Source organism: Mustela lutreola, chromosome 2 (assembly GCF_030435805.1).
Source record: "Mustela lutreola isolate mMusLut2 chromosome 2, mMusLut2.pri, whole genome shotgun sequence".
Classification (NCBI taxonomy): Eukaryota; Metazoa; Chordata; class Mammalia; order Carnivora; family Mustelidae; genus Mustela; species Mustela lutreola.
The window spans coordinates 190,724,954-190,738,534 of record NC_081291.1 but is presented as its reverse complement, the minus strand read 5'-3'; the positions used below and the strand labels follow the sequence as shown (position 1 = coordinate 190,738,534).

Here is a 13,581-nt window from a genome sequence, read left to right as displayed (position 1 = left end):
CAGTATAATTTCCTATTTGATTATTTGCCTCCTTCCTCTCTGTTAGAATGTACAATCCATGGGACAAGGGTCTTGTGGTTGTTGCTGTTGTTGTGGTTCACTGATAGACGCCACAAATTCTGAGTAGGACAAGAGCATCTGGCATAAAGCAGGAGCTCAATACAATTTTATGAGTGAATGAATAAAGGTGATGTCAGGAATTCAAAGGTAAATAAGACATAATATTTGGCCTTCAGGATTTATAAACTGAAACCTAAATAAACATATACACACTTATCAGTAAATGATAATGTGAAGCAGTTCTTATAATTGTTAACTAAACCACACAGAAAGCCCAACGGAAAGACCTATAGCTTTCCACCACGATTTCTACTATTATATTTCAAGTACTAAATACATCATTCACTTTGAAATATTTACTCTTCCCTGTGCTTGTTACAAACTCTTCTATGTTCTATCACATACTCTGAGCTCTCTGAAACTTAACTCAAATGCTTCTTCATTTATACCACCATCCCGAAACTCTTCACACAGAAAGACTGGTAAAAAAGAAACATATGATCTCTTCAGAATTCTAAAACAATTTTTAATTGTTTTCTAATGAAAGAGAGATACAGTTAACTATATTGCATAGTGGAATGTATCTGTAAGAAAATGAGATATTTGTCAATATCCTATTTCTACATCATACTTCATAGTTTATAACAAACTCAGACAAAAAAGTGAAAAGTATGAATGTGTAACAGAAAAAAAATGAAAACAAGTTATATCTTGTAATAGGTCATATTTTCACTATCAGGGTGGGTATTTAGTTCTGTTCCTTATAAACATCAGCTGATTATGCATTAAATTCTAGGCACTTGTATTAGGCACTGGACTTGTAGACAAAATGCCTTCCCCAGAAGAGTTTCCATGAGACTGAGTTTTCCTGGGCTGGTGATAGGCTGGTATTAATGATCAAGGTAATTTTTCTCAAGAAACACTAAGGTGCATTCTATATTTGTTCTAAAGGTAGTTTTAGGAAATACTTTGTTAGGAAATAGAATATGCTAAGAAAAATATTTGGACACTGATTGGCCTTGACTCCTAAATCTGAATAAGCTACTCCATTAAGGCATATAAGATATTTGTAGCTCTTTTTTTGAAAGAAAGGAGTTAATGATTATCCTCTTAAAATCTGAAGAAGGATAGTCATAGGTAAACATAAAGGCTGCTAAAATAAATATACTTCAAGTATAAAAAAGTCAATACCTACCAACATAGCACATAAAAATGACCACGTATTCCAAATAAAGTTGAAGCAGTTTTATTTTTTAATATCTAAGGATATCTTATGACTATTCCAAAAGGAGGAGAAAACCTCAACAGAAAAATACTTTTAATTAATATAGCAAAGAGAACCATGGGAAATGGTAGACACATTCTAGGGAAAAAAAAGTCTTCAATTTTAGTAACTGTCATTGTAAATAAATTTAAATTTCTACAATAGGACTTTATATAAATTATATTACTTATTTGTTATACCACATTCCTTTCGTAAAAAAAAAAAAAGTTCATGAGGATCAATTTCACATTTTGAAGAGACTCCCACTAGACAGAAAAGTGATGTACTGAAATTGAAGTAGTTTTCAATTTAAGTAGAATAAATTGAAGACACATCTTGTTAAAAAAAAATCTAAAACCAAGTAATATAAAGTAGCCTAAAGTCTCCAAGTTTCATTGGTAGAAACACTGATAATCAGACAAGGGCTCCCTAGATGAGATCAATGGAACAATTTTAAGTTTCATGTATTAAATAATTGCTTCTTTTTTTCCAGTACCTACTTCTGATTTATACTGTCATTAATTGTTTGTAGTAACTTTTCATTTATACTGCCTCTGCTTTGAATTGTCATAAATATAACTGACAACATTTTTTGATGTTTGACAGATAAACTCATATGAAAGACAAAATAAAAGTTTAAAATACACTCTGACATTAAAAGATACTCAGTACATAAACTGATTAGCACAGGTATTAGCAAGATTTGTAAAATAGGACCAAATGTAGTCAGGTAGATAGTATAAAATAATACAGGTTTATCAAAATGTTATTATAATTGTTTTTTTAAAAATCTGCATAAGAATTTATTCCAGAAATTTAGGGTCCATTGCTCTGTTCCTAGACTATTTAGAAGACAAAATGTCTAAAGAAAGGAACTGTTTTCTATTCAAAGATAAACAAGGCAATCATTCCATCTAGTTGAAGATTCAGTTTTGAGAAAAGATGGATACAAAAAGTCTATACAAATAATAAATACCACAGAAAGGGGACTGTCACTACTGCATCTCATTCCCATGAACTAAATGCCAACGGTGTGCAAATACACCTGAACTCTGACTCTTTTAACGATATTCTTGCTATTTTCATATGCCAAGTACTACGCTTTGTACAGAACAGTTCTAACATAGTAAATTCAATTTTAATAATAATTTCTAGTAAGAGGACTCAGAAAACCAGTGGGATTTTAGAACTAAATCTAAATTAGCATAAGCATTTAACAAACTTCTTAATTTATCACATTTATCACCAAGAGGGGAATTGTCAATTATGCATATACCGAATTATATCATTACAGCGCAGCTTTGGGACAGTTAATCATGAACCTTCAGTAATCATGAATAACTAGTGAACATTTGGCAATCCAAGAGCAATAACGTAAACAAGGAAGGTAATCGCATCAGAACAAGAGAGACTTCAGAGAAGCTTGCAGGCAGTGATCCATGCCATCTCTAATGATTAAACCAGAAAAGGGAAAAAAATAAATAAATAAATAAACAGACATGCATTAATATTCATTTCTTTTCTCTGTTGAAGGTCTCAGGGCGGAAGGACCTGTCCACTGATTAGGATATTTTACTTTCTAACCACTGGCATTTTCTTTTGTAACAATGGAAGGACGACAAGTAATTAGTGCACACTATCTCCTAATAAGAAAACACTGTATTCCAAATAATGTGCCACCCACACCAGATAGCTGCACTATAGTCAGGGTATCATTTCAGTTATGCAATTACTGACAACATGAGATTAATCATTCAAATATTGTATGCTGACAAAATGTTCTATATTAAAGGGGGCCAGAGGGTAGAGATCATTATGGCTTTACCTCAGCTACTGTTATAGAATCTGGATACAATGTGTGAATCAAATGATTTGCCAACATGAGATAAATCAAGGCATCTTCATCTACTTGAAGTCCAAAATATTCATGGTAATCACCTGAAAAACCTTGACCTAGAGAACAGAAAATCAATATAGATACATTATGTTAATGTGCAAGGCTTCTTAGCACAAATGCCCCCACCAATTAGTTTATTGAGATCAGTTTTGTTTCCATAGCAAAGTGTAATGGGCTTCAATGCCATGTAATATTATCATTAGCAAATATATGTTCTATTTTAGTAAGGTACTCCATGGTAAATATTTGGAATTCAGATAATCCTGAAATTTAATTTTCATTTTTCAAAAGCAAACAAAGAAAGCACTTTAATTGAAAAAACTAATTTTAACATAACTTTAAATCAAAAAAAAAAAAAAAAAAAAGAGAGAGAGAGAGAAATGACACCAAATTCTAGATTTCAATTTTCAGATACATTTTTTTCTCATGTCAAGAGATGTTCATATTAGGAGTGCCTGCGTGGCTCAGTGGGTTAAACCTCTGCCTTTGGTTCAGGTCATGATCCCAGGATACTGGAATAGAGCCTTGGGTAGGGCTCTCTGCTCAGCAGGGAGCCTGCTTCCGCCTCTCTGCCTGCCTCTCTGCCTACTTGTGATCTCTGTCAAATAAATACATAAAGTCTTTAAAAAAGAGAGAGAGAGAGATGTTAATGTTAGCTAGTTCCTATTAGATCCTTTTGAGGTAAAGAAAAGCAAATATGAAAACCATCATAACATTGAGACATAGTGTTTATATTACTTAACGTATGTGCTTCAATTTATGCAATACAGATTTCCCATGATGACAAAAAGATTTTAACATCCTCCATCTTTCTTCTACCTTCTCTTCTCCCACATCCTAACCTTGGTTGCTTATAGTACATAGCACTTATGGAGGTTGTACTACTTACTTTCAATTCCTTGAATTGTTTAATCATTTTTAATTAAACCAAGTTAATGTCCAACATATGCCTTTTCCCTCTGCTTCTCTATATCAAGTTTTTCATTTTGATTCAATTTTTTTTTCAGTTTCCCATCACTAAATGATATTTTCAAATATAATAAAGGAAGTTTTATTCCTTAACCTCTTTCAGTTTAATACCTGAATGACAATTCAATTAAATTCTTGAGACAAATTTCGTTTTCCCAAGAATTTTTTAAACATTGCTGTTTGGCAGTCAAAAAGTATGAGTTCAGCCACTGTTTTCATTCACATAGGTAAATTTCTTTTTCTTTCTGTCACCTGCTGAACTTCCCTTTGTCATTCAATTTCATAAATTGAACACTTTGTGTCTTGATGTTAATTGCTTTATCTCATTTTTTTTTCCAATTAATTTCCCTAAGTCCACAATTCCTTGGAAAATATCAAGCCCTCAGCAGAGAGAAGTTCTACACGAGTATGCAGGTGCTGTAATCTAGGAGAGGCTCTTTCTTGACCTTTGCCATGCTTTCCTTCTTCATTCCCTAAATTAGCTTCTCTCCAAACTGGAGGATATCAGCGACACCTGTCATGTTTTATAGATACAACGTCTTTCCTTGGAAAATACATAAATTCATGGGGGTAGCACCATGACTAAGAGCAGATAGCAGGATGCTCTGAATATAGCTTCTTTCCTTGGTAGCCACTTTTCAAGATTTACAGTTTAAAGTCTCCTTTTCGAATTGGTTGTTGCTGGTAAATATTTGGCCATTAAAAAAATAGTAATTATTCACCATATGATCTACTAAGAAATTAGGATTCCATGATCCCACTTCTTTGAACAATTTTTAAACTGAAGATCTTTGATCAGTATTTTAAATTACAAATTAATTTATACTTTTAATTGTGAACATCGGTATTTAAAATATACATAATTTTCATCAGTGTTTAATACGCAAAGGGACTAACACATTCACAAAGGTTCTCTCTCTCTCTTTTTTTTGGTTATTTATTTCTCATTGCAATTGCTGTCATGTTCATATTGTATGGGAGCTGTGATAAATGGTTGGCTTAAAAACATTTTATTTCTTTGGCTAGGACTTCCAGTATTGTGTTGAATAAAAGTGGTGAGAGCAGACATCCTTGTCCACTTCCTGATCTTAGAGGAAAAGCTCTCAGTTTTTCATCATTTTCACTATTTGCAGATGACATGATGTTTACTATATATAGAAAATCCTAATGAATCTTCCAAAAACTATAGAACCTATACATGGATTTAGTAAACTCACAAGATACAAAATTAATATACAGGAATCTAATGAGCTTCTATATACTAATATGAAGTAATAAAGGAGAAATTTTAAAAAAATCCATTTACTGATGCACCAACAAGAATAAAATACCTAGGAATGAACTTGACCACGGAGGTGAAATACCTGTACTCTTAAAACTATAAAACACTGATGGAAAAAATTAAAGATGATACAAGCAAATGGAAAGCTTTCCCATACTGATGGAGTGGGAGAATGAGTATTGTGAAAATGCCTACACTACCCAAAGCAATCTACAGATTCAATGAAATTCCTATCAAAATATCAACAGCAGTTTTCACAGAACTAGAACCTATAACCCTAAATCTGCACAAAACCATGAAATAGCCCATATTTACCCAAAGAATATAAAAACACTAATTCAAAAAAATATATATACCCTTTATGTTTATTGCAGCATTATTTATTATAATAACCACGATATGGAAGCAACCTAAGTGTCCACCCAGAGATGAATGAATAAAAAGTTGTGATTATATATATGCATGTGTGTGTTACACATATATATAATGGAATATTATTCAGCCATAAAAAGAATGAAATCTTGCCTGTGCAACAACATGGATGGATCTAAAGAGTATAATGCTAAGTGAAATAAGCTAGTCGGAGAAAGACAAATACCATATGACTTCATTCATATGTGGAAGTTAAGAAATAAATAAAATGAACAAAGGAAAAAGAGACAAAAAATCGGGCTCTTAAATATACAGAAAAAACTGATGGTTGCGGGGGTCGGGGGTGGGTGGGTTTGGGGAGGGGTGAAACAGGTGAAGGGGATTAAGTGTACACTTATTCTGATGAGACTGAGTAATGTGCAGAATTGTGGAATCTTTAGTTTGTATATTTGCAACTAATTTAACATTGCATGTTATATTTGAATAGAACAGAATGAAAAAAATAAAACATTTTGAAAGGAAAGCTACATATTAAGGATAGCATATTATTAAGTAGATACATTTTAAAGAAAAGCATTATTGTTCATTTACTTATAAGATATATTTTCCAACCTCTTACCAAAAAGGGATCAGAAATCACTAGAGAAAGGACATACACAATGAAACCAATAAAAGTCAAGCCAACAATAATAGTCATTGCAATTCTTTTAACTGAACCCTAAATCTGGTTTTAAAATTCCAGTAAAAAAAAATGAAATCATTAGTTCCATCTGTAATATATGAGGCTACCTACCCATTCCATGGTGATGATAGAGCATGGATGTAACACCATCAAAACGAAATCCATCAAAGCCATATTCTTCTAACCACCATCTTATGTTTGACAGAAGGAATCTTAAAACTTCCCAGCTAAAACATTAGAAAAAAATATATTTAAATGCATTATTTATAGTGGTTTCTTTGATTGTTATATGTTGTTTGCTTAGAGTATTAATTATAAATATCTTAGGAATTATGATGTTCAAAGAAATATACAAAAAGCAGAAAACTATTATCACATTTGTTTGATGAAATTCGTTCTAAGAGATTACTAAGTTTTTTGGTTGCAAAATCACTTAATATCTAAGAAAAATGGAGAAAAAGTGTGTAAGTTGGGTCCAGAATACAGGGACCCTCCAGGTCAATGCTGTATCCTTAGCAATCACACAGTGATTATGACATAGTATTGTTTATAGCAACAGCAATAAAAAAAATCTGTTAATGATCTCTAAATTTTCATCAAGATTTTTCATGTAACATAACCATAGTTACAAAGCTTCTCCTCCTGGAAAATATAATTTCATTATGATTAGAAAAACTGTCTCCAATGTTTGCTTAAAATATTTCCTCATTCTACAATTTCAAACATACACTTAGAATAAAAAATTAAAAACAAAAGGACTTAAAGTCAATCACACAACGGATATTACATTTACCAGATTATTGTGCTTTGGTGAGGGTAAAGAAAAAGAATCCTAATTACTAAAACACACATGAGTAATACAGTAACAAGTTTTACAAGTTAGAGTCATACATCCATAAAAAACAGAGGGAAAACAAAGAACTGTTATAACTCAATTAAAGACGCCACATGAAACAAGACTATTTCGGACAATTGAAAAGAAGGCATCATCAATTAGTATTTTCTTTAGTCATACAGTTTTGGTTGAGTTCTCTCTCTTATTATAACTCCGGTTTTAAGACTTTAATACCTCATTTAGTTTAATGGCAAAGCAGTTATAGTGAACATAAATCTTTAACCCAGTTAAAATTTATGTTTTTTTTTTAAAAAACCTTCCATATATTAAAGAGCAATCTGACATAAGTGGATATTAAGTCATCACAATCAACTTCAGAAGAGTAAATCCAAACTTTGGGGAAAGATGAGTTGTTAGTAATTAACTGCTTTAAATAAGTTATTTTGCGTTTTGCAAACTTACTGAAATTTAAAAAAAAAAAAAAAAAAAAAAAAGGACATGAAACAAATAGAAATACAAGCAATCCAGAACATCTGAAAGGTAGTAAGGAACTCTTACATTGCTAGGTCCAAGCCATGAGGAAGGCAGAATTTGCTAATGTTTCCATGAATGCATATTCATTTAGGGGTTAAGAAAAACAAACTAACAAACAGAAACCAACTCTGCTTAACAAAAAGAAATTAATTAAAACAAAGAGGCATTCTACAACCAAATCTAATCAAAATTACTCTATTTTGTGTAGTACTTTCTAGTATTGATACATTTTTTGAAGTTTTATTTAGAGCCATTTTGGTTCACAGCAAAATAGAAAGGAAGCACGTCCACACTTTTTTCTAACAAAGTTGCTATAGGAGTACTCCAGAAAGAAGATATGAAGAAAATTCCATATTAATAATCCTTTGTAAACAATGTTTTTGAGAAGGACATACTTTTGTAATTTGGCTATTCAACTGGTAATACATATTTTATTTCTGAAAGGGACTGGAAAGATATTTTTAGTCAAAAATACCCCAGATAGGAACAAAACCTATTTAAGTACTATATATGTTGGGAAGATGTATGAAGATATGAATATGTAAGAGATTACAAACTGTCCCTGGGCCTAATGTGGCATGTACTACTGCTTTGTTTAACTTGCAGAGGACTTCAAATTCTCACTTTGAATGCCTGCAGATAGTACATGGACCTCCTAAACTCTTCCCAGTCCCTGCCACTCTCCATTTTCCAATACCAGCCCTATATTTGTTTATACCACCAGCTTGGGCTTGTAGAGAGTTGCTATCAATTTCTAATACAAATATTATGGACTGCATGTTTCCTAGGAAGACTAGACACAGGTTGCACTATAAAACTGTGTCCTGATATCTACAAAGATTTTTTTAAAAGAGCCAGTGATACTGCAATCCAATAAAAACAAAAAAAGGGGATGCTGTGAATTTAATAACAAAAGAAAGCATTGCACAATATCATTTAGTTGACTATGGGCAGCATTATTAATGGCCTGTTCATTCATATTACTGCAACCTTTAATCTATTCTCTTCTTGAGCAAAAGAAGTATAATGTATTTTAAAAAAAAGACAGTTAGCTATGACCATATGACTAGACAGATTCTTAGTATGGATAAACAGAAAAGGAATTCCCTGTGATAATCTGAAAAGAAACAATGATAATGGCGCATCTAAATTAAAAAAAAAAATCTAATGGGTTAAAAAATACTAAATTCTACATATTAGAGCTTAAAATGCTCTTAACCTGAAACAATGTCTGAACAACATCAACAATCCTGGGGTGCAGAAATCACCACAAGATTAAACTGAGAGGAATCAATCAAATTTGTAGCGCTTTCAAAATAATTTATTTTATAATGTTTTATAAATCATGGATGAAGCATAAACTAGATGTGTTATCTGTAAAGACAGAAAGGAGATATACAAAATTTCATAGGAGACCAAACTATCTAGAACAAAAACAGTAAAGAAATAAAATCTAGAAAGTTTTATTTTTTATAACAAAATCTCAGGAAATACATTATAGAAAAAAAATCAGACCTAAAATTTTAAGTTGGTAGTAGCAAATGAAAAGCAAAAGTTAAAAAATATTAAATCTTTGGTTATATACATTTTCTAAAACTAGACTATTAAGAGGAGTTAAATAATAACAACAATTAGTCTTATAAGAGTAATGTTTTATAAATAATTAGTTTTTGTTGGTTAAGAAAAAATTCATGCAGGAAATAGAGGAAAGACAGTCTCGTAAATATGTTTTCAAAATCTCTGTGATCCCAATTTTGCGTCTCTTATCATCTTACATGACAAATCTAGACAGACTAATTCACTCTTGGTAAATTCAGTTTCCTGATTAAACTGACTCTAGAACACAGATTGTACAAAATCAAAACTTTAGACAAACTATGGAAAGAACCTAGATGTCCATCAACAGATGAATGGATCAAGAAGATGTGGTATATATACACAATGGAATACTATGCAGCCATCAAAAGAAATGAAATCTTGCCATTTGCGACAACATGGATGGAACTAGAGGGTATCATGCTTAGCGAAATAAGTCAAGCAGAGAAAGACAACTATCATATGATCTCCCTGATATGAGGAAGTGGTGATGCAACATGGGGGCTTAAGTGGGTAGGAGAAGAATCAATGAAACAAGATGGGATTGGGAGGGAGACAAACCATAAGTGACTCTTAATCTCACAAAACAAACTGAGGGTTGCTGGGGGGAGGGGGTTTGGGAGAACGGGGTGGGATTATGGACATTGGGGAGGGTATGTGCTTTGGTGAGTGCTGTGAAGTGTGTAAACCTGGTAATTCACAGACCTGTACCCCTGGGGATAAAAATATATGTTTATAAAAAATAAAAAATTAAAAAAAAAAAAAACTTTAGAGATCTGACAAGACAGAGAACAAGGAAGACTGAGATCTGAGTCTGTGAAATAACCAGACCTTTCATGGACAGGATCCAGAACTCAAAGATGAAAAATAGTAGGTCATAAGAGTATTTATATTACCATTGAAATGAAGATGTAGCATTCCCCTCCCTTTCTTCTTCTTCTTCTTTTTTTTTTTTTTAAAGATTTTATTTATTTGACAGAGAGAGGAATCACAAGTAGGCAGAGAGGCAGGTAGAGAGAGAGAGGAGGAAGCAGGCTCTCGGCCGAGCAGAGAGCCTGATGTGGGGCTCGATCTGAGAACCCTGAGATCATGACCTGAGCTGAAGGCAGAGGCTTTAACCCACTGAGTCACCTAGGCACCCCTCCCTTTCCTTTCTTTTAACACTAGGAAAACATCCAACGGAACACAGACAGTGTATTTAAATGTATAGTGTATTCAACTGTATTTATATAATTAAAAATGTAATTATCACAGATCACTGAACTTATATTACAAGAGGAAAGCTATGCCAGGGTTCCTCCAGAACCTCCCCTGTCAGTGATTCAAGTTCACAGTGATTCAGTGATTCACATTCAGTGACTTGGAGGACAGATGGGATTCAGCATATAGTTGTGATCATGATTATGACTTATTATAGCAAAAGGATAAAAAGCAAAATAAACAAAAAGAAAAGCACACAGATGGAGCAAAGTTCAGAGGAGTCTAGACACAAGCTTCTAAGAGTCCTCTCCTGATGAAGTCACACTTAATCCTTCCAACAACAAACTGTCACAACACTTGTGAAATGTCTACCAGAGAAACTCATTAGAAACTCAGTTCCTAGTGATTTTACAGGAGGTTGGTGACTGGGTATCCTCTGCCTTGACATATCAAAACCTAGATTCCCAGAAGGAAAGTGGGTGTTCAGAAAGGAGATATACAATATTTCATAGGAGACCAAACTATCTAGAACAAAAACAGACATATTGCTTGTATGAAGTGTTTAAGTCCAGTGAACCACTGTTTTCAGTTCTGGGAATGATGAGAACCCTCTCCAAATCCAAGTCCCCAATGGCTAGCCTGAAGCCAATCTTGCAGGCAGGCATTTCTAAGAATAGCAGTCTTAATTGTGCTATATTAACTCTTTTCTGCAGGAAGCATAGCCTAACATTTATTCTATAATTATAAAATACTTATTATAGGTTCGTAGAGAAAACTACTTCTAAAGTAATTTTCTCTCATGTACTCAGATTTCAAAACCAAGTGGAAGAATCTACACATTAAAAATCTAAATGTGGGGGCACCTGAGTTGCTCAGTCAGTTAAGCCTCCAGCTCATAGTTTTGTTTGGGTCATGGCCTCAGGGTCATGGAACTGAGCCTGTCAGCTTGCACTCAGCAGGGAATCTGCTTGAGATTCTCTCTCTCCCTCTCTGCCTGCCACTTCTTGCTTGCTCTCTCTCTCTAAAATAAATAAATAATTTTAAAAAACCACAAATATGTAAGGAGTCCAGGTTGAGGCATTCTGCTCTACATGCTACCTTTCAGCATCACAGGGACAATGAAATCATTAAGCCAGTACATGAATGAACTTGTTCACTGAATCTAAGATTTTTTTTAAAGATTTTATTTATTTATTTGTTAGAGAGAGAGGGATCTCACAAGCAGGGGGAGTAGCAGGCATAGGGAGAAGCAGGCTCCCCGCTAAGCAAGGAGCCTAATAGGGATTCGATTCCAGGACCCTGGGATCAGGACCTGAGCTGAAGGCAGACATGCAACTGATGGAGCCACCCAGGCATCCCTAAGATTTGTTTTTAAAGAGACCAACAGAACAAGCTTAAGGAATAGGTACCAGTGGAAACACAGATTTTTTTTTTTTTTTAAGATATTTGAGAGAGAGAGAGAGAGAGAAAGCTCAAGCAGGGGGAGTGGCAGACAGAGGGAGAGGGGGAGGGAGAGGGCAGGCTCCCAGCTGAGCAGGGAGCCCAATGTGGGGCTCAATCCCAGAACCCCGTACAGAAGCAGAAGGCAGACACTTAACTGACTGAGCTACCCAGGTGCCCTGGAAACAGATTTCTGAAAGATGTCTATTACTATTTCTACTATCATAATTTTTTAGTCCTGTACCTGTAAATTCCATTTTTCCTTCTTTTTTGGGGCAGGGCTGAAAAAAAGAAGGGTTATAATGTATTCCAAATTATGATTGAAATAGAAATATTACTCAGCACACCCTTTAGTAATAAATAAACAGAATCATCTCAACTGTCTGGTTTGCCTTGATCAAAGTGTGAAAATGTCTGTCAAAGGGTACAATAAAAAAGGCAATTTACTTTTTCTACCTTAAAATGTCATCAGACAGCCTATCACACAGTTGATACATCCAGTTGATTAGAGTCCCATAAAAATATATAGCAGAATTTAGAAGCACAATTTTACTCTGGTGAGTTCCAGCAGACAAGGTAGGGCTTTGATTTCAAGATTTCTCCATTGACACAAGGGTTTTAAAGCCTATTCTTAGAAACCAAAGGGCAGCTTAGTTTCCAAACAACTGGAAGAGATATAGATGCTAAATTTTAGAAGGTGATGCCAAAATAATATACTTTGGGGCCCAGGATGAATGTGTATGAGAAGTAACCTATTTTATTATTAGCTTTATATCTTAAACTAATTAACACATTAAGTTGTTAGAAGCTAATACTACATGATCTATATTGCCAAGTCAACGGATTACATTACTCATATTTTTTTAGTAAGCAAAACAGAATTGCTACAATCCAGAAAAAGATAATAAAATGCAGCTGACTTTCCTGTGAATCATAAACAGGTATCTGATATAAAAACTGAATATATGGCTGAAGAATATATATATTTAAGAATTTCTGGCAATCAAAATAATCAGGATTCTAATTGGTTTAGCTGTCTGAAATATTCAACCTGTAATCAAGTAATGAAGATTTATTAAGGAAATTTTGTTACACAGATAATTCCAATATTAAGATCTCTAGAAAATATCCCTAAAATTAAAAAAAAAAAAACCTGTAGATTGTCTCACATTCTGCCAACAAACTTTATAATGAAATAAAATATAGTCAAATTTTTTTGGTGAACAAGTATAATCAGAATTAACAACATTTATTGGACGAAGTTACATTTTGTAATTTAAACGTATTTGCCAAAATGTTGTTTTTAATTGTGGTCCTGAATAACTTCTGGGATTTTCAAAGTAAGCAACTTTGTCCATTGGATGTTATTAAAACTACTAGTATTGTATAATTAATAGGAAACATTATTAAAGAGTCACTAAATGTAAAAATCTAAAGAAAATTATAAATC

General features: G+C 33.3%; 1 protein-coding gene across 1 annotated transcript in view; it reads right to left on the bottom strand.

Annotated features, from left to right (window-relative positions):
• GBE1 (1,4-alpha-glucan branching enzyme 1) overlaps nt 1–13,581 on the bottom strand; it is a 278,156-nt gene that overhangs the window by 83,952 nt on the left and 180,623 nt on the right. The window contains exons 8-9 of the mRNA XM_059164440.1: nt 6,638–6,753; nt 3,150–3,277 (exon numbers count right to left, since the gene is read on the bottom strand). Coding sequence (XP_059020423.1) covers nt 3,150–3,277; nt 6,638–6,753 — 244 coding nt within the window. The remainder of the gene's footprint in view (nt 1–3,149; nt 3,278–6,637; nt 6,754–13,581) is intronic.